The 22,273-nt window shown below is 44.1% G+C and overlaps 1 protein-coding gene across 1 annotated transcript in view; it reads right to left on the reverse strand.

Moving 5' to 3' along the window:
• Window positions 1-4,069: 4,069 nt before the first annotated feature.
• The window catches only part of kbtbd12 (kelch repeat and BTB (POZ) domain containing 12), a 44,977-nt gene continuing 26,773 nt past the window's right edge, over window positions 4,070-22,273 (reverse strand). Inside the window, exons 5-6 of the mRNA XM_073072002.1 lie at window positions 6,530-6,727; window positions 4,070-4,908 (exon numbers count right to left, since the gene is read on the reverse strand). Coding sequence (XP_072928103.1) covers window positions 4,739-4,908; window positions 6,530-6,727 — 368 coding nt within the window. The 3' untranslated portion in view covers window positions 4,070-4,738. The remainder of the gene's footprint in view (window positions 4,909-6,529; window positions 6,728-22,273) is intronic.

The raw sequence follows: 22,273 nt of genomic DNA on the forward strand, positions 1-22,273 counted from the left end.
CCTCTCACTTGCTGGTGTTGGAGGAAGGTGTCTGCAGATAGTGGTCTCTCTCCCTCTCGGTCGCTGCTGCTGAAGGGAGGTCCCTGTGCTCGAGTGGTCTCTCTCTCCCTCTCGCTCGATGCTGCTGGAGCCCTGGGTCTCGGGCAAGGTTGAACCAGTGCAATTTCTGGATTGGACTCTCTAGTTCACGTTATGATACCTGGTCTCTTTTGATTCTGTGTTTTTTATCTCGTGTTTCTGGCTTTTTTTGCCATTCGCGCGATTTGTTTCTTTTTTGTGCATTGCGGTGGTAGGGGAGAGCGTTTGATATTTTTATTTGAATGGGTTCCATGGTTTTCTTTGTTTTGTGACTGTCTGTGGAGAAGATGAACCTCAGGGTTCTATACTACATACGTACTTTGATAAGAAATGGACTTTGAAACTTTGAAGTAAAATAAGGGCATAGTAATTCCACAGTTCATTATTACAATTTATAAGACCTAAAACTAATAAAGGTATCCTGGCCCGCTCTCTTCTTGATGCTGGCAACAGCCCTGATGCAATGGACAGCACATTGTGTGCGTAGGGTCTCACTGTACTAGAGGGAACAGTGGTCAGCTTATCCGTCACAGTGAACGTTTGAGGTAAGATGTTGGCTCAACACACAGAGCAGAAAATGCCGAAAGTTTCTTCAGATATATAAAGTGGAGGAGGGAGATGAGAGTAGATATTAGACTGCTGGAAAATGACGCTAGAGAATTAGTAACGGGGGACAAGGAAATGGCAGATGAACTGAATAAGTATTGTGTATCAGTCTTCACTGTGGAAGACATTAGAAGTATGCTGGAAGTCCAGGCGTGTCAGGAGGCAGAAGAGTGTGAAGTTACCATTACTAGGGAGAAGGTTCTTGAGAAACTGAAAGGTTTGAAGATAGATAATCCACCTGGACCAGATAGTATACAACCCAGGGTTTTAAAGAGGTGGATGAGGAGATCATGGAGGAATTAGTACAGATCTTTCAAGAATCAGTTGATCCTGGCATGGTTCTGGAGGAATGGAAAATTGCAAATGTTACTCCACTCTACTAGAAGTGAGATGGGCAGAAAAAAGAAGATTTTAAGACCATAAGATATAGGAGCAGAATTAGACCATTGGCTCATTGAGTCTGCTCTGCCATTTCATCATGACTGATCCAATTTTCCTCTCAGCCCCGATCTCCTGCCATCTCTCAGTACTCCTTCATACCCTGACCAATCAAGAATCTATCTACAACTGCCTTAAATATACATAAGGACTTCACCTCCACAGCTGCCTGGGGCAAAGAATTCCACAGATTTACCACCCTATGGCAAAAGAAATTCCTCTTTTTCTCCATTCTAAAAGGATGCCCCTCTATTCTGAGGCTGTGTCCTCTAGTCTTAGACTCTCCCGCCATAGGAAACATCTTCCCCACATCCACTCTATCAAGGCCTTTCACCATTTGATAGGCTTCAATGAATTCACCCCTCACTCTTCTGAATTCTAGTGAATACTGGCCCAGAGCCATCAAACACTCTTCATATGACAAGCCATTCAATCCTGGAATCATTTTCGTGAACCTCCTTTGAACCCTCTCCAGTTTCAGCACATCCTTTCTAAGATATGGGGCCCAAACCTGCTCACAATACTCCCAAGTGAGGCCTCACCAGTGCTTTATAAAGTTTCAAAATTACATCCTTGCTTTTATATTCTAGTGTCTGGAAATGAATGATAACATTGCATTTGCCTTCCTCACCACAGACTCAACCTGCTAATTAACCTTTAGGGAATCCCGCACAAGGACTCCCAAGTCCCATTACACCTCAGTTTTTTTGTATTTTCTCTCCATTTGGAAAATAGTTAACCCTTTCATTTCCTAATCTGTTTAAGTCCTCTGTAGCCTACTTCCTCAAACCTACCTGCCCCTTCACCTATCTTCATATCGCCTGCAAACTTTGCAACAAAGCCAACTATTTCATCATCCAAATCACTGACAAATAACGTAAAAAGAATCGGTCCCAGCACAGACCCCTGTGGAACCGGCAGAAAAGGCTCCCTTTATCCCCACACTTTGCCTCCCGCCAATCTGCCACTGCTTTATCCATGCTAGAATATTTCCTCTAATACCATGGGTTCATGGATTGTTAAGCAGCCTCATGTGTGGCACAAAGGCTTCCTGAAAATCCAAGTACACAACATCCATCAATTACCCATTATCGATCCTGCTAGTTATTTCTTCAAAGAATTCCAACTGATTTGTCAGGCAAGATTTTCCCTTGAGGAAACCATGCTGACTACGGCCTATTTTATCATGTGCCTCCAAGTACCCAGAGATCTTATCCTTAATAATCGACTCAAACATCTTCCCAACCACTGAGGTCAGATACCTTCTTGAAGAATGGAATGACATTTTCAATTTTATCAATCTTCTGGAACCATTCCAGAATCTAGTGATTCTTAAAAGATCACTACTGATGCCTCCACATTCTCTTCAGCCACCTCTTACAGAACTCTGGTGTGTACACCATCTGGTCCAGGTGACTTATCTACCTTCACACCTTTCAGTTTTCCAACAGCCTTCTCCCTAGTAATGGTAACTTCACACACTTCATGCCCCCTGACACCTGGAATTTCTGCCATACTGCTAGTGTCTTCCACAGTAAAGTCTGATGAAAAATACTTATTCAGTTTGTCTGCTATTTTCCTTGTCTCTCATTACTACCTTTTCAGCATCGTTTTCCAGCAGTCCAATATCCAGTCTCACCACTCCTTTATTCTTTATGTATTTGAAGAAACTTTTGGTATGCTCTTTAATATCATTGGCTAGCTTACTTTTGTATTCCATCTTTACCTTAATGACTACTTTAGTTGTCTTCTGTTGGTTTATAAAAGTTTTCCAATCCTCTAACTTCCCACTAATTTTTACTCTCTTATACACCCTCTCTTTGGCTTTTATGTTGGCTTTGACTTCTCTTGTTAGCCACGACTGTCTCATCTTGCCTTTAGAATAGTTTTTCCTCTTTGGAATGTTTATATCCTGTGCCTTCTGAATTGCTTCCAGAAATCCCAGATATTGCTGCTTTGCCGTCCCAACCCTGCCAATGTTCTCTCCCGATTAATTCCAGCCGACGCCTCTCTCATGTCTCTGTAATTCCCTTTGCTCCACTGTAATACTGATACATCTGATTTTAACTTCTTCCCCTCAAATTTCAGGGTGAATTCGATCATTTTATGATCACTTGCCACCTCGGGTTCTTTTACCTCAAGGTCTCTAATCAATTCTGGTTCATTGCACACACCCAGTCCAGAGTAGCTGATCCTTTACAGGGCTCAACCACGAGCTGCTCTAAAAAGCCTACTCGTAGGAAATCCCCCCTCCTGTAATCCCGCACCAACTTAATTTTCCCAATGTCCCCGCATATTGAATTCTCCATGATTATTGTAACGTTGTGCTTTCGGCGTGCGTTTTCTATCTCCTGTTGCAACTTGTAGGCCACATCCTTACTGCTGTTTGTGAGTCTGTATACAACTCCCAGCAGGGTCTTTCTACCCTTGCAGTTCCTTAGCTCTATCCACACTGATTCAATACCTTCTGACCCCATGTCCCCATGGTCTGGAGGAGCGTTATTTTGTACTGTCAGACGACATAAACAAGAACTTGGGGGTGCCGTAGACATAAGCAGGTCTAACCCTCCATGTCCCCAAGATGCAGTGCTTCAAGAAGGCAGAATCCATCACCATCCTCTCCATCTTGCTCTCTTCTCATTATTAACATCGAGGCCCAGAAGCCTGAAGACCCTCTATCAATGATTCAGCAACAGCTTCTCCTCCTCCACCGTCAGATTTCTGAATGGCCCATGAATCTGTGAACACTGCCTCATTATTCCTTTTTTGGACTATTTATTTATTTTGTGTTTTCTAGTAATTTTATGTTTTTGCACTGTACTGTTGCAGCAAAACAACAAATTTCACATCATACACTCAGTGGCCACTTTATTAGATACACCTGTACACCTGCTCATTAATGCAAATATCTAATCAGCCAATCACGTGGCAGCAACTCAATGCACTAAAGAATGCTGACATGCTCAAGAGGTTTAGTTGTTGCTCAGAACAAACATCACGAGGGGAAGAAATGTGATCTAAGTGACTTCGATGGGTGGAATGATTGTCGGTGCCAGAAGGGGTGGTTTGAGTATTTCAGACACTGTTGACCTCCTGGGATTTTCACGCACAACGGTCTCGAGAGGTGACAGAAAATGGTGCAAAAAACAAAAAAAAAATCCAGTGAGTGGCAGTTTTGTGGGCGAAAGTGCCTTGTTAATGAGAGAGACCAGAGGAGAATGGTTGAACCAGTAACTCAAATAACCATGCGTTAAAACAGCATCTATGAACATACAACACATTAAATCTTGAAACAGAGGGGCTACAGCAGGAGACAATGAACATAGACACATGGCCACTTTATTAGGTACAGGAGGTTTTAATAAACCTGACTCTGATTCTGAATCTATGTGAGAGGGGGAGGGGAGAGGAGGAGGGGGGAGAGGGGGAGAGAGAGAGAGAAGGAGAGAGGGAGATCCTTAGCTTAACATTTCATTGAAAAGTCTGAGACTAGGTTATTGCATACAGATATCTGGAGAAAGATTTGAGCTAATTTAACACCTCCTGAGGCTAAAGCACTATCCAGCCAAGCCCTGGACAAGCTTAGAGAAAGGCCAAGTGGTGTGAAGTCCATCTCTCACTGGTCGACCACATCAGGAGGTGGTGGAATAAGATCCCTGGGGTTAAGCCTGGCAACCAGGCAGACATCGTAGCTGTCATGCATGAGAACATTGTGGGCCACCACATTCCACTGATTTTCCCAAGGATCTAATTCCAAAATATTTTTGATGATGACTTCATGTCGATCTAGGGAGAGAATAAGATACAAAGGTCATATAACTTAACAAGTCTCTATGGTGTTGGATTGGACTGCATAATTGTTATACTCCTTGTGATTTAACTTTCCTATGCTTGTTTGCATTTTTATATAATTGCTGATTTACATGTATTGTTCAGTGTGTTCTTAGTGGTTGCAGTTGCCTCTATCGTTTTGGCAGGTATTGCATGGGGGCTATCTTATCGGCTAATTCAAGCAGTGGAATTTGCTGTTATGAGTAAACTGGTAGAAGAGGATCAAACCATGTTGGCTGTTTCACTTAGTCTCTGTTCTTCCCTTTTGCCACTAGGCTCTTTGTCTTTTACTCTTTCTCATTTCATTTTCCCTCATTTTGTTCATGGAACGCTTAATAAATTATTGTGAGCAACAAGTTTAATGTCTCCTTCTTGACTTCCAAAGGACCTTGGACCAAAAAGCAACAAGATCCAACAATGGCAACATAGAACGTAGACTGTCTGCTGGAGAGACTCAGCGGTTCAAGCGGAATTGCAGAATCGGTGGGAGGAAAGGAACTGGCAAATGTTTCAGGTTGAAACCCTGAGTGTGGAGGGGGGAGGTGGTGGGTATGAAGAGTTGGAGGGGAGCGGTAAGAAAGGATTCTGAGGTAGCTGGTGGACTGAGGAGTGGAGAGAGGTGATGGATGATATGAAGAGGGAGAGGGGTGTGGCAAGAAAAGATTCCAAGATAAGTGGTGGATTGAGGAGTGAGAGGGGAGATGGCTGGTATGAAGAGGGGTAGGGGAGTGGCAATAAATGATTCTGAGGCAATTATTGGATTGAGGAGGGGTGAGGAGAGATGCCCAATGTGGAGTGGGGAAGGGAGTGGCAAGAAAGCATTCAGAGGTGACTGAGGAATGGTGTAAGGGGAGCTGGAAGACAGTGGCCGGTGAATGATAGACAGAGGCAAAAATCAACAGAGAAGGGAAGGTGTAGAGAGAGAAAGGTATAACTAGATTCAGATCCAGATGTAGATGAGATTTAGTTTTACTTATCACATGTACATCAAGACATACAGAGAACTATGTCATTTGTGTTAACAACCAACACAACCTGAGGTTGAGCTGGAGACAACGTGCAAGTGTCACCACATAATCTGGTGTCAACACAGAATACCCACAGTGCTCAGTAGAACGCAGAATGACATGGACACCCACATGGGACCCTGCTGTGGCTATTTTGTTGGATAAATGGAACAGGGCCTGCTCCTGTGCTGTTCTCTCTTTCCAAGTACAAAAGGGATTCTGCAGATACTGGAAATCTTGAACACACACACACACACACACACACACACACACACACACACACACACACACACACACACACACACACACACACACACACACACACACACACACACACACACACACACACACACACACACCACACGGAACTCAGCAGGTCGGTAGCATCTATGGAGGGGAGTAAACAGTTGACGTTTTGGGCCAAGACCCTTCATCAGGACCTGCTGACCCCATGGACACTGCCTGACTTGCTGAGTTCCTCCAGCATTTGTATGTGTTGAACTCATATTAGCTCTTTCACCTGAGTCTGATTGACTCAGACCAGAATCAGTCCTCGAACGCTTTCATACCTGCGCTACGAAATGCCCCGCAGACGTACAGCTTCTCGTCCACCACCCCAGCGTTTGTAGAGTTGGTTCTGAGTGAGAGAATTGGTGATGGTAGTGGAGGTCCTTCCCTCCAGAAATCCCCGTCAGGGTTGTATATTTCCACTGCATCCAAACATATCCTAGCCTGTCCACGGTCCACTCCCTGGCAGCCTATACCACCTAAAGTAGAATAATTAATTATTAATTGCATAGAATCACAGAACAATACAGCTCTCCGAGTTAATGACAGTGCATCCCGTTATGGTAAGGACGGATACCAATTAACTGCAAACATGCAACTGTAAGGGCACAGACAGATCAATAATGATGTATTGGATATTGATCCTCTAAGAGCTGTGGTTTGGAGACCTGGACAGATACGTTGGCTAGAGTCAGGGCTTTGTGCTTTGGCCCTTGGTGGGGTCACCCATGCCGAACAGACCAAAGGGAGCCACCGGTCCTCCTGATTCAGGGGTTCAGCTCAGGGCTGACAACCCTGACTGGTAAAAAAAAATTGTTACAGAAACAGCAATGAAGAAATTCTTCTACATCTGAGTACGATGGTATTCCTGAGTCTCCACTTGGAACTTGCTTAGAAACATAGAAAACCTACAGCACAATACAGGCCCTTTGGCCCACAAAGCTGTGCCGAACATTTCCTTACCTTAGAAATTACCTATGGTTACCCATAGTCCTCTATTTTTCTGAGCTCCATGTACCTATCCAGGAGTCACCACTGCTGCCAACAGCCCATTCCATGCACTCACCACTCTCTGTGTAAAAAAACTTACCCCTAACATCTCCTCTGTGCCTACTTCCAAGCACCTTAAAACTGTGCCCACTCATGCTAACCATTTCCGCCCTGGGGAAAAGCCTCTGACTATCCACACAATCAATGCCTCTCATCAACTTATACACCTCTATCAGGTCACCTCTCATCCTTCGTCGCTCCGAGGGAAAAAAAGGCCAAGTTCACTCATCCTATTCTCATAAGGCATGCTCCCCAATCCAGGCAACATCCTTGAAAATCTCCTCTGCACCCTTTCTATGGCTTCCACATCCTTCCTATAGTGAGGCGGACAGAACTGAACGCAGTACTCCAAGTGGGGTCTGAACAGAGATATATATAGCTGCAACATTACCTCTCAGCTCCTAAACTCAATCCCACGATTGATGAAGGCCAATACATCGCATGCTTTCTTAACCACAGAGTCAACCTGCGCAGCAGCTTTGAATGCCCTATGGACATTGACCCCAAGATCCCTCTGATCCTCCACACTACCAAGAGACTTACCAATAATACTATATTCTGTCATCATATTTGACCTACCAAAATGAATAATCTTACATTTATCTGGGTTGAACTCCATCTGCCACTTCTCAGCCCTGTTTTGCATCCTATCAATGTCCCGCTGTAACCTCTGACAGCCCTCCACACTATCCACAACACGTCCAACCTTTGTGTCATCAGCAGGTTTACTAACCCAACCCTCCACTTTCTCATCCAGGTCATTTATAAAAATCATGAAGAGTAGGGGTCCCAGAACAGATCCCTGAAGTATACTGCTGGTGACCAACTTCCATGCAGAATATGACCCGTCTGCAACCACACTTTGCCTTCTGTGGGCAAGCCAGTTCAGGATCCACAAAGCAATGTCCCCTTGGATCCCACACCTCCTTACTTTCTCAATAAGCCTTGCATGGGGTACCTTGTCAAATGCCTTGCTGAAATCCATATACACTACATCTACTGCTCTTCTTTCATCAATGTGCTTAGTCACATCCTCAAAAAATTTAATCAGGCTCGTAAGTCACAACCTGCTTTTCACAAAGCCAAGCTGACTATTCCTAATCATATTATGCCTCTCCAAATGTTCATAACTCCTCCCTCTCAGGATCTTCTCCATCAACTTACCAACCACTGAAGTAAGACTCACTGGTCTATAATTTCCTGGGCTATCTCTACTCCCTTTCTTGAATAAGGGAACAACACCCGCAACCCTCTAATCCTCCGGAACCTCTCCCGTCCCCATTGATGATGCAAAGATCATTGCCAGAGGCTCAGCAATCTCATCCGCCTCCCACAGTAGCCTGGGGTACATCTTGTCCAGTTGCAGTGACTTATCCAACTTGATGCTTTCCAAAAGCTCCAGCACATCCTCTTCCTTAATATCTACATGCTCAAGCTTTTCAGTCCGCTGTAAGTCATCCCTACAATCACCAAGATTCTCAAGATACTTTTCCATAGTGAACACTGAAGCAAAGTATTCATTAAGTACCTCTGCTATCTCCTCCGGTTCCATACACACTTTTCCACTGTCACACTTGATTGTTCCTATTCTCTCACGTCTTATCCTCTTGCTCTTCACATACTTGTAAGATGCCTTGGGGTTTTCCTTAATCCTGTCTGCCAAGGCCTTCTCATGGCCCCTTCTGGCTCTCCTAATTTCTTTCTTAAGCTCCTTCCTGTTAGCTTTATAATCTTCTAGACCTCTATCTTTACCTAGTTTTTTGAACATTTCGTAAGCTCTTCTTTTCTTCTTGACTAGATTTACAACAGCCTTTGTACACCACAGTTCCTGTACCCTACCATTCTTTCCCCATCTCATTGAAACATACCTATGCAGAACTCCACGCAAATATCCCCTGAACATTTGCCAGATTTCTTCTGTACATTTCCGTGAGAACATCTGTTCCCAATTTATGCTTCCAAGTTCCTGCCTGATAGCCTCATATTTCCCCTTACTCCAATTAAACACTTTCCTAACTTGTCCCTTCCTATCCCTCTCCAATGCTATGGTAAAGGAGATAGAATTGTGATCACTATCTCCAAAATGCTCTCCCACTGAGAGGTCTAACACCTCACCAGGTTCATTTCCCAATACCAGATCAAGTACAGCCTCTCCTCTTGTAGGCTTATCTACATATTGTGTCAAGATACCTTCTTGAACACACCTAACAAACTCCACCCCGTCTAAACCCTCGTGTTAGGGACTTGCCAATTGATATTTGGGAAATTAAAATCTCCCATCACGACAACCCTGTTATTATTACACCTTTCCAGAATCTGTCTCCCTATCTGCTCCTTAATGTCCCTGTTACTATTGGGTGGTCTATAAAAAAACACCCAGTAGAGTTAATGACCTCTTCCTGTTCCTAACTTCCACCCACAGAAATTCCGTAGACAATCTCTCCGTGTCTTCCTCCTTTTCTGTAGCCGTGACACTATCTCTGATCAACAGTGCCACACCCCCACCTCTTTTGCCTCCCTCCCTGTCCCTTCTGAAACATCTAAAGCCCGGCACTCAAAGTAACCATTCCTGCCCCTGAGCCATCCAAGTCTCTGTAATAGCCACCACATCATAGCTCCAAGTACTGATCCATGCTCTAAGCTCATCTGCTTTAATACTCCCTGCATTAAAATAGACACATCTCAAACCATCGGTCTGAGCGCGTTCCTTCTCTATCATCTACCTATCCTTCCTCTCACACTGTCTCCAAGCTTTCTCCATTTGTGAGCCAGCCGCCTCTTCCCCAGTCTCTTCAGTTTGGTTCCCACCCCCCAACAATTCTGGTTTAAACTCTCCCCAGTAGCCTTAGCAAACTTCCCCACAGGATATTGGACCCCTGGGATTCAAGTGCAACCTGTCCTTTTTGTACAGGTCACTCCTGCCCCAAGAGAGGTCCCAATAATCCAGTAATCTGAATCCCTGCCCCCAGCTCCAATCCCTCAGCCACGCATTTATCTTCCACCTCATTCTATTCCTATACTCACTGTCACGGGGCACAAGCAGTAATCTTGAGATGACTACCTTTGTGGTCCTGCTTCTCAACTCCCTAACTCCCTGTTGTCTGCTTTCAGGACCTCCTCCCTTTTCCTGCCTATGTTATTGGTACCAATATGTACTACAACCTCTGGCTGTTCAGTTCAGTTTCAGTTTATTGTCATTTAGAAACCACTTCTCCTTCCCACTTCAGTATATCGTGGATGCGATCAGAAACATCCCGGACCCTGGCACCTGGGAGGCAAACTACCATCCGTGCTTCTTTCCTGCGTCCACAGAATTGCCTGTCTGACCCTCTGACTATAGAGTCCCCTATCACCGCTGCCCTCCTCTCCCTTTCCCTACCCTTCAGAGCCACAGGGCCAGGCTCCGTGCCAGAGGAGCGACCACTGTTGCTTCCCCTAGGTAGGCCATCTCCCCCAACAGTACTCAAGCAGGAGTACTTATTGTCAAGGGGTACAGCCACAGAGGTTCTCTCTCGCCTCTGACTCCTGCCCTTCCCTCTCCTGACTGTTACCCACTTAGCTGTCTCCCCAGTCACCAGTGTGACTACCTGCCTATAGCTCCTCTCTATCACCTCCTCATTCTCCCTGACCAGACGAAGATCATCGAGCTGCATCTCCAGTTCCCTAACACAGTCCCTAAGGAGCTGCAGCTCGACATACTTGGCACATGACTGACAGTGATGAAAACCCAACTACTGTCACAATGAAAGAAGCCCTGCATATCACCAGAGATGGACCTCCATTGCTGCCCTAACCACCAGTAGAGTAACGGGCAGCAGGTAGGACATCAGTGACGGGACTCAGCCCAATACATCACGGACACACCCTTCCCTACCATTGGTAGTATCTACAGGAGGTGCTGCCTGAAGAAGACATCTTTCATCAAAGACCCCACCCTCAGGGCCATAGTATCTTCTCTCAGGAGGTACAGAATCCTGAAGTCCCACACCACCAGGTTCAAGAAAGGCTAGATCTCTCCAGCTATCTGGTTTTTCAATCAAATCGTTTAATTATCATTCAACCATACATGGATACAGCTGAACAAAACACCGTTCCTCTGGGGCCAAGGTGCAAAACATACACAGCACATCCAAAATAGCGAGCAAAGAAAACATGGTTGCAGAAAAAATACACATGTATAGCCCAAGACCCTAAGTGACATGTTCTGCAAATTGATGACACAGTTCCCAGCATTGCAATTAAGCCTGTCATTCCGCCACTGATGAGAGAAGCCAGCCCCCAACCGAGCACGGATGCCACACTGTACCGCCTCCAGCATCTCACTTTTGGACTGCAGCAGCAGGCAAGCCCGTGGCTTGAGGCCTAGTACTCGCTACAAATGAGGCCTTGCAGCTCCCACGCTGCCTGTCACCCCACCAAACAAGGGAAACAGGCCTGTGGTATCTTGCATTATCAGTGTCCAACAGGGTCTTGTGATTGCAAGAAAAATGCCCAAGTGAATCACCCATGGTTACATTGCACGCTGCCTTTGTGCGCCAACTCTGATGCCTCTCAGAAGCAGGTAGCTTCTCCGAACCCAATCTGGCTCCTCTGGCGTGCCAGCTGGCTCCGCCAACCTGACAGCCAGCACCACTGACATGTGGCAAACTCTAACTGCTACAGCTTAGCACCACTTTAACCACATTCACTAAAATGGATTATGTGTTTTATTTGTTCTCATTATGTTCTTCCTTGTCAATATTGTGTATAATTAACGATTAATAGTTTTTTGCGAATGCTGCTCATCTGATGCTCTGTGCCTCTGACGCTGCTGTGAGTTTTTCATGGCCCCAGTGCAGATGACAATAAATTTGACTTTGACAATGACTTTTAGATACAACTGGAATCCAGCATTCTTTACTGGTCTGTTGTTTATCCAGTTCCCTATTGATTTCTGCTACTGATTCTATCTTCAACGTTAGGTCAGCACAGCTATTACATCTGGCCACACACTTCCTATTCAAAATAAATAAAATGTTTCCTCATTTCCTTCCAGCAGTTAAATTTGTGTATTCTATTTACCAAGAGCTGACAAATTTATTCAGATCATAGAACTGTAGACCTATACAAGTCCATGGCGACCAAGTTACCTAACTGAGATAATTCCATCGGCAACTCAGTGGTCAAAGTCAAAGTCAAGTACGTTGTCATATGCACCAATACATGTATGTGGGTGGTGATACGTCTCTACCAAAGGAGGTGTAAGGAGCTTCTTCCCTCTACTAGTCTGCGGTCGCCCTTGGGCAAGGTGGCAGGGTGGAGATACATCTCTACCAGAGGAGTTGTAAGGCACTCCTTCCCTCCACTAGCCTGCAGGTCACACTTGGGTAAGGTGTAGAACCTCCTTAGCCCCCCCAGTCATGGTTACGTGAAGCCATGGGAGCTGGTAGTGGATGGTCATATAAGCAGCTGGTGCATATCAGAAGTCCTGGTTATGCGACTACTGACACTAGGCAGACAATCACTGAAGGGTTTTGATAATGGCTGGGGTCACCCCTCTTGTAAAGACACTGCCCAGGAGAAGGCAATGGCAAACCACTTCTGTAGAAAACTTTGTCAAGAACAATCATGGTCATGGAAAGACCATGATCGCCCATGTCATAACGACATGGTACATAATGAACAAATGAACGTGTATGTACAAGTTTAAAGAAAAACTTGAACAATATATACAAGAATAGAATGGAATATTCCAGAAGGGCAGCATGGTAGTGTAACAGTTAACGTTACACTATTACAGCACCAGTGACCTGGGTTCAGGTCCCACCACTGCCTGTTGTACAGATGTACTGTGGAGAGCATTTTAACTGGTTGCATCACCGTTTGGTATGGGGTAGGGCACTGAACAGGATCAGAAAAAGGCTGCAAACTCAATCAGCTCCATCATGGGCATTAGCCTCCCCAGCATCATGACCATCTTCAAAAGGCAATGCTTCAAAAGTCCTGGTGTTCACCTGGCGGAGAATCTCACCTGCTCCCTCAACATCAGCTCCATAGCAAAGTAAGTCCAGCAGTGTCTCTACTTCCTGCGAAGGCTGAGGAAAGTCCATCTTCCACCCCCCCCCCGCCATCCTCATCACATTCTACAGGGGTTGTATTGAGAGTATCCTGAGCAGCTGCATCACTGCCTGGTTCGGAAATTGCACCATCTCAGATCGCAAGACCCTGCAGCGGATAGTGAGGTCAGCTGAGAAGATCATCAGGGTCTCTCTTCCCGCCATCACAGACATTTACACTACACGCTGCATCCGCAAAGGAAACAGCATTATGAAGGACCCCATGCACCCCTCATACAATCTCTTCTCCCTCCTGCCGTCTGGGAAATGGCTCCGAAGCATTCGGGCTCTTACGACCAGACTATGTAACAGTTTCTTCCCCCAAGCTATCAGACTCCTCAATACCCGAAGCCTGGACTGACACCTTGGTCCTATTTTCCTGTTTATTATTTATTGTAATGCCTGCACTGTTTTTGTGCACTTTATGCAGTCCAGTGTGGGTCTGTAGTCTAGTGTAGCTTTCTCTGTGTTTTTTTTTTTACGTAGTTCAGTCTAGTTTTTGTACTGTGTCATGTAACACCACGGTCCTGAAAAATGTTGTCTCATTTTTACTGTGTACTGTACCAGCAGTTATGGTCGAAGTGACAATAAAAGTGACTTGATTTGACTTGACTTGATTAAGGACCCCATCACCAAGGGCATGCCCTCTTCTCATTGCTACCATTGAGGAGGCACAGGAGCCTGAAGGCACACTGTACTTTTAGGAACAGCTTCTTCCCCTCTGCCATCAGATTTCTGAATGGAATAAACCCATGAACACTACCTCACTATTTTTTTTTGTTCTCTTTTGGCACTACTCATTTAATTTAATTTTATATATACTTATTATTGTAATTTATAGTTTTTTTATTAGTATGTATTGCAATGTACTGCTTCCACAAAAAAAACAGATTTCACAACATATGCCAGTGATGTTTACCCACTCTGATTCCCCAGTGACCTGATGGGTTTCCTCTGGGTGCTCCAATTTCTTCCCTCATTCCAAAGATGTACAGGTTAGTAGGTTAATTGGTCACATGGGTGTAATTGGATGGTGTGAGCTCATTGAGCTGGAAGGACCTGTTACCGTGCTGTGTCTCTAAATTTAAAAAATAGCCAAAGCAGAGTGTTATAATTTTTGAAAGTTTAGCCGTTATTGTAAAGTGGCTAGAAAACAATTTGGAACATTAAAGGTTGCCGTAGAAATTAAAGCCCTTTTCTTCATTGTGTGGAATTTGGATGAAGATCTTAGCAGAGTGTTCAGGTTATAGGACCACCATGAGGAGACTAGGTTATTCCCTTTTCTCATCTCCTCTATCTCTGTCTCATCCATTCTCAGGATGAGGCTTTCCAAAAATCTCATTCTACAAAGAATGCCCTCTCCTGCATCTTCTCCGTTTCAAGAGCATCTGCCCTCAGCCCATCTTCCCACTGCCATAACAGGCACAGAGTTTTCTTTATCCTTACCTACCACCCCATGGGCCTCTGCATCCATTCTTCATCAGCTTCTGGATTTCTTCTGGAATGTGCGGAGTCTTTGTAACTCTCTTCCTCAAAGCAGAAAGTATTGAAAGAAGAGTCTTGTGGGGGTTCCGGTGATGTCATTGTCGAGAATGGCAGCTTAAGTCACTAGCTCCTCCAGAAAAGCGCGTATTAAGCCCCGTTATTCCATCAAATATAATATTTTTCAAAAAATATTTGAACTGAAAAGAGGGGCAAGAATGGGGAAAAGGAACAGAAATTAAAAAAATGACACTGCGGAGCCTGTGTCCGAGAGGAGTGCAGCAAGCGGCTCTCCTACCCGACCGCATGCTAGCGAGGCGGCCGCCGGGCCTCGTTCAGACGAAGCGGTGAATATGTTCGAAATCCTGAAAGAGATAATGGAGTTCCAGAAAGATATAAAGCAGCAGCTCCGGGATATTAAGGCAGAGCTCGCCAGCGTTAATCAAAAAATAGCGGTGGCAGAGACTCGAATCGAGAAGGTGGAAGATCGCGTTCAAAACGTGGAACGGATACTGAGCAAGACAATAAAAATAATACATCACCAAGAAGGTAAACTGCTTGACCTGGAGGGAAGATCACGGCGGAAAAATATCAGAATCTACAACATTCCCAAAGGAGTGGAGGGCTCGTCTATGACGGAGTTTGTCGAAAAGTTACTGCGGGACGCGCTAGATCTTCCCTCAACTATGGAGCTGGAAATCGAGAGGACACACCGCGCGCTGGTTCCGAAACCTACCCAGGACAGAAAGCCACGCTCTATAATAATTAAATTCCTTTGGTACAGCACCAAGAAGCAAATTCTACAAAGGGCCTGGGGTAAGAAGAGAGTGTTTTTCGACGATAAATTAATATATTTCGACCAAGATTACCCCCCCACAGTCCTGCAGAAACGCAAAGAATACTCTGAAGTAAAGCGAGTACTAAAGCAAAATACGATTAGATTTCAAACTCCGTGCCCTGCTAAACTTCGAGTGTTTTATGACAACGGGACGCGGTTGTACCAGACAGTGGAAGAGGCGACTACAGACATGAAGGCCAGAGGTTTGCCCGTCAGTGTCACCAAAACGAGGGAAAGCCTGACTGAGGAATTATCCCGCTCCGCTTGGGAAATAGTGCGAGAATCGAGAAGGCAGGAGACGGGAGGAGGCCGAGAGAAATATATCAGGAAGAGACCGGGAGTTTCCCAAAGACAGTCCTCACCCCCTTCAGAAGAGCCATAAGGTTTGGCTAACTTTAAAAATGTTGAGAAGCTAAACGGAAGCAAAAGTACACGGTGATATACCTATCTCGGGAAATACTTATTATAATGTGGATTTTATATTACTTAGTTGTTATTCTTTATTTGCTCACTTACTCCTTTTTCCCCACCAAAATGAGAATATATATATATATATATATATATATATATATATATATATATATACGTAGGTAATGTATGTGAGTATGTATATGTGTGTGTGTATATATATATGTATATATAGGAGTACACAGGGAAATCTTTTCTGTGTAATGGATTTGTTCACTGACGTTTATGAATACTGCAATGGGGGCCCTCAACTCACAAGTAGGAAGGGGTTATCCCCCACAGCTAGATATTTCCTCTAGCTCAATGCAGGGTCATCTACTAGTGACCTCAGCCTTGGAATCACACGTTCGTTGCCATTTTTGTTATTATCTGCGTTTCTTGGTTCGTATTTGTTCAGGGAGTAGATAGATTAAGTTTTATTCTAATTTCAATGGTACATTGACAGATAAATACAGATGGCTAAGGACAAGGTAAAATTCATTTCTTTTAATGTCAATGGACTATTAAATCCAATCAAACGTAAGAGAATTTTATCCAATTTGGAACAATTTGATTCATACTGGGAAAAATGGTTTAACTAAATGCCTCATAGGCATTTCTTTATTCTCACAAATCAATGAATCTGTTGTAAAAACAAAAGATCACTCCCTACTTGTACATAGTTCTTCCCTTTTGCTTGTTTTTTCTCTCCACTCTTTTCTATAAGTGTATACCTCAGATAAATACTTTGTGGAGATTTGTGATATATATGATTATATGATATATAGGTACAATGTCTGAAACACATCTTATGGAAATGTTTGTTTGATGATGAACTTCAATAAAAAAATAAATTACAAAAAAAAAGTCTTGTAATATTTTTAAGGGAGAAGTGGCTGGATTATTGGAGATCCAATGACGCCTGATGACTAAATCCATCTGAATCTGAAACTGAAGATATACAAGCTGCAATGTAACTGCAAGTTCTTTGTCTATAAGCCATCTATTGAATAAACATTGTAAACTACAAAAGGGAAAGGGGCAGGAAAAAATTAGCAACACACAAATACGAGAAAGTCTGCAGATCCAGGAAATCCGGAACAATACACACAAAATGCCGCAGGAACTCAGCGGGTCGGGCAGCATCTATGGAGAGGAATAAACAGACAAAGGTTTGGGTTGAGACACTCCATCCAGTACTGAGAGGGGAAGATGCCTGAATTAAAAGGTGAGGGGAGGGGAAAGAGGCTAGCTGGAAGGTGACAGGTGAAGCCGGGTGTGTGGGTGGGGAAGATCAAGGGCTGGAGAGGAAGGAATCTGATAGGAGATGAGATTGAACCTGAGGAGAAAGGGAAGGAGGAGGGGACCAGGGGGAAGCAATAGGCTGGTGAGAAGAAGTGAAAAGTCAGACTTGGGAATAGAGTGGGGTGGGTAGCTTTTGTCTACCGGAAAGAGAAATCGATGTTCATGCCATCAGGTTGGAGGCTACCCAGATGGAATACAAGGTATTGCTCCTCCACCCTGAGGGTGGTCTCCTCTTGGCCAGGGACAGACACATCAGAACGGGAATGGGATTTGGAATTAAAATGTTTTTCCACTGGGAAAAGCTAGTGTTATTTTAGATAACCATATCTATTCCTCACATTCCCATTTCACACTTACCCCTGGAATGAATCAGCAGGGTACTTGTCAGATTAAAGACTATTAAGACAGATGAAGCGATATTTGCATTCTGCAGCTCATGTCAATGTTATTAAGCTGTCATGTCATCTTAACCACAAACCGTCTGAGCCCAGCCAGCTTGGCAGACATGATCATCAGTTCTTCACGCACATTAACCAGTGCCGGTTCCTCCTTTCAGGATTCAGCACTCCGCCGATATATCTCTCAGCTTGCGTCCTGGCCCCCCAAATTTTATTTTTATTTTTATATATTTTATTTAGAGCTGCAGCACAGAACAGGCTCTTCCGGCCCAGCGAGCTGCATCGCCCAGCAACCTGCCTATTTAACCCTAGCCTAATCATAGGACAATTTACAATGACCAACTAAACTACTAACATTAAAACCTATAGAATGTTGAAATGCCTTGAGAGAGTGGATGTGGAGAGGATATTTCCTGTGGTGGGAGAGCCTAAGACCAGAGGGTGCAGTCTCAGACTAGAGGGATGTTCATTTAGAAGGGAGATGAGGAGGAATGTCTTTAGCCAGATGCTGGTGAATCTTTGTGGAACTCTTTGCCATAGATGTCTGTGGAGGCCAAGTCATTGAGTGTATTTAAGGCAGAGGTTGATGGATTCTTGATTACTCAGGGCATGAAGAGATAGGGGGAGATGGCAGGAGATTGGGAAATGTATCAGCCGTGATGAAATGGTAGAGCAGACTCAAAGGGCCAAATGGCCTAATTCTGCTCCTATATCTCATGGACATAGTTTTAAGATTAGAAGTGGAAGTTTTGAGTAAGAACCTGAGAGACAATTTTTCTGCACAGCAGATGGTGGATATATGGAGCCAGCTGCCAAGGGGAGGTAGAAACAGTGTGATGGAATAAGTAGACCAGAGATAGATAAAAATTAATACAGTGAGGAGGAAAGAAAGACAAGTTAATATTAAATGTAACTCTCAAGGGGGACAATAAACAATCCACTGGAGGGTGGGGGAGGAAGGTATCGCTGATGTTTCAGTCAGAGTGCAGAGGGGAGATAGCCAGTATTAAAAGGATTATCAAGTCACGTCTTTGGACTGTGGGAGGAAACTGGAGCACCTGGAGGAAACCCAAGTAGTTCAGGGAGAGAATGTATGAATTCCTTACTGATGGCACCAGAATGTCAGGTTGTGTACTGTATATATTCTCTGATATTAAGTGGAACCATCAGTAAGAACCCTCAACACATTGCTACCATCAAGGAGAAGGTACAGGAACCTGAAGACACACACTTGAAGTTTTAGGAACAGCTTTTTCCCCTCTACCATCAGATTTCTGAATGGTCCATAAACCCATTAACATGAGCTCACTACTTTGCTTTTCTTTCTGTACTATTGTTTTCTTTAATATATATTTCTTACCATAACATGGTAAATTTTTATGTATTGCACTGTGTTGCTGCCACAAAATAACAAATTTCATGACATATGTCAGCGATTCTGATTTTATCATAGATTCATAGAAAACTACAGCACAGAAGCAGGTTCCTTGCCCTATCTAGTCTGTGCCAAACCAGTTAAATTCCCGTCATCTGCATTGAAAACATAACCATCCATACCCCTGACATCCATGTATTTATCTAAATTTCTATTAAACATTGAAATCGAGCTCACACGTACTTATTGGGGAAAAGGCTCCGACTGTCTACCCTACCCATGCCTCTCATAATCAGATAAACTTTCATCAGGCCTCCTCCCAGCCCCAGCACAACCGAACCAGAATTAAGCCTCCTGAACTCCCACCCTCCTGAAGTAGAGGCAAGATTACAACAGCTTTTTAATACTTTTTGTTGTTATCAGTCCATGACATTTTATAATGTCCTGGAGTGAAAATGACTAGTACAATGGGGACTAATTGTACGGTGATTGGAGGAAAGTGCAGGAGAGATGTCAGAGATAGATTGTTTTACACAGAGTGTGATGGGTGCAGAACACCCTGCCAGAGGTGGTAGTAGAGGGAGTTACATTGGGGACTTTTAAGAAACTCTTAGACAGGCGGACTAGTGAAAGAAAAGTAGGTAGAAATAATGTTTTCAAGAAGATCAGCATAACTGCCCCACTAAAGTATTGTTTCTTTGTGTATTTTCTCAACTTTTGTCTTAAGACCATAAGGAGGAGGAGCAGAATTTGGCCAGTCGGCCCATCGAGTCTGCTCCACCATTTCATCATGGCTGACCTATTTCCTTCTCAGCCCCAATCCCCTGCCTTCTCCCCCTAACCCTGCATGCAATGACTAACCAAGAATCACCTTCTTGGCACACTGCCCTTCAACAGTCAGAGCATTGAATATAGAGGGTGGAAAGATATGTGGTGGTCATACAGGGTTGTCAGTGAGGCCACAATTGGAATACTCTATTCATTTTTGGTCAATTTGTTATGGGAAGGTTGAAGAAACGATGCTTCAAAAAAGCAGCATCCATTATTAAGGACCCCCAACACCCAGGACATGCCATTTTCTCATTGCTACCATTAGGGAGGAGGTACAGGAGCCTGAAGACACACACTCAATGATTCAGGCACAGCTTCTTTCCACCTGCCATCCAATTTCTGAATGGACTTTGAACCCACAAACGCTATCTCACTACTTTTTAATTTTTATTATTGTATTCTTTATTTAATTTAACTATTTTTATATATGTGTGGTTGCATAACCCGGTCTTGTGATATGCACCAGCTGCTCATACGACCATCCACCACCTGCTCCCATGACGTGGCCCAATCGGGGGGTCTAAGCAGGTGCTGCACCTTGCCCAAGGGTAACCCACAGGCTAGTGGAGGGAAGGAGTGCCTTACACCTCCCTTAGTAGAGGCATATTTCCACCTCACCATCCAACAAATACAGAAGCTGAGAAAATAAATATGTGACATCTGAAGTAAATCTTCATTTAATTTGTAGCCTGTTGCTGGACTTGTTTATTTTTTCAAAACTCAAAAGAAACAGATGGTTACCCTCTTGACCATTTGGTCCATGTCACTGTCTTCACCACAGTTCATATTGTGACTCATTGTATTGAAATAAATCTCCACTGCCCCCGTGTCCTACAGGATCTGCTCAGGCATTTTCTTGTCCTGTTTTTTTTTACATTATTTATTTAGAGGTTAAGCACCAATGCAGGGCTGGAAGATTAGCGATTAGCATTATGTGTCAGATGTATATCAAAACTTAGAAACATACAACAACCAACACAGTCCAAGGATGTGCTGAGGGCAGTCTGCAAGTGTCGCTACGTTTCTGCTGCCCACAACTCACCAACCCTAACCCGTACGTCTTTGAGGTGTGGAAACCAGGGCACCCAGAGGAAACTCACACAGTCATGGGTTGAGGGGTGGGGGTTGGAATGCACAAACTCTTTACAGACAGCAGCGGGAATTGAATCTGGATCACGGGCACTGTGATAAAGTTACGCTATCACGCCACCCCAGCACCCTACTGCATTCAAACCAATGGTAGGGCTTTTCTTTTCCCAGGACTTAACCACATTTGTAAAGAAATCAAAGAGAAAAAAGCCTTGATTGTTCACTAAATGCCAAGGCAATTGAAATCGATTTGGTCGGGTTCCAAATGAGAGGTTTCCGTTTCAGGTCAGCGTTCTTTAATATGGTGGGAACAGCCAAAAACTCATTAAGGCCCCTCGTTAGATAGAAGCAGTCTAGTTTAACATTCTTGCTGAACTTTACAGAGAAAGAATATGTTTCTCATTAAATACTCATTACAGTACATCCATCCCCACCACGTTAGAATGCTTTCACTTCACAAAAAGGCCTAATTGTTAAATGGGTAATCTGTTTTTCATAACTAACTTCCAACACAAAACTGTATCCATGATTTTTGTTTTGACTTCCTCTTTGTCCCCCGTCCCTCTTTCTTTCCAAATACTCCTTTCTTCCCACATTCTTGTCATGTCAGGCGGTGTTGAAGTACTTACTAATGCAAGCCAGCAAAATCATGAAGGATTCCACCCAGCCTGCTCATGGGCTGTTTGTCCCACTCCTGTCAGAGTAGAGACTACGCAGCATCTATGCTAGAACTACGAAAATCAAAAACAGTTACTCCGTCTAAGTTATCATGCTAATCAACCACCCATTAACCCACCCCACCACTCTGCTCCCTCATTAACAAGTGTAATGCCCTGTTTAAGATTTCTACTGCAAATGTTGTGGACTATTTCATTTAGTAGCTTTCTGTAAAAGCGGTAAGTCCTGCTGGTATAATGTTTTGGTTTTGGCTAAAGATAAGGGGCTGTGATATTCAACTTAGGGAAGTTGTGTCAGCCGATCAGAATTGGGAGAAGATTATAGAGAGATTTGTGATTTCTGGAGAGATGGAGAGATTTGTGATGGACAGTGGTGGGGCTTGGTGGTCTTTTGGCTGGAGATGCAGAGAAGATCAGGGAAGACCAGGATTCCATCGG

Source organism: Hemitrygon akajei, chromosome 19, assembly GCF_048418815.1.
Source record: "Hemitrygon akajei chromosome 19, sHemAka1.3, whole genome shotgun sequence".
Classification (NCBI taxonomy): domain Eukaryota; kingdom Metazoa; phylum Chordata; class Chondrichthyes; order Myliobatiformes; family Dasyatidae; genus Hemitrygon; species Hemitrygon akajei.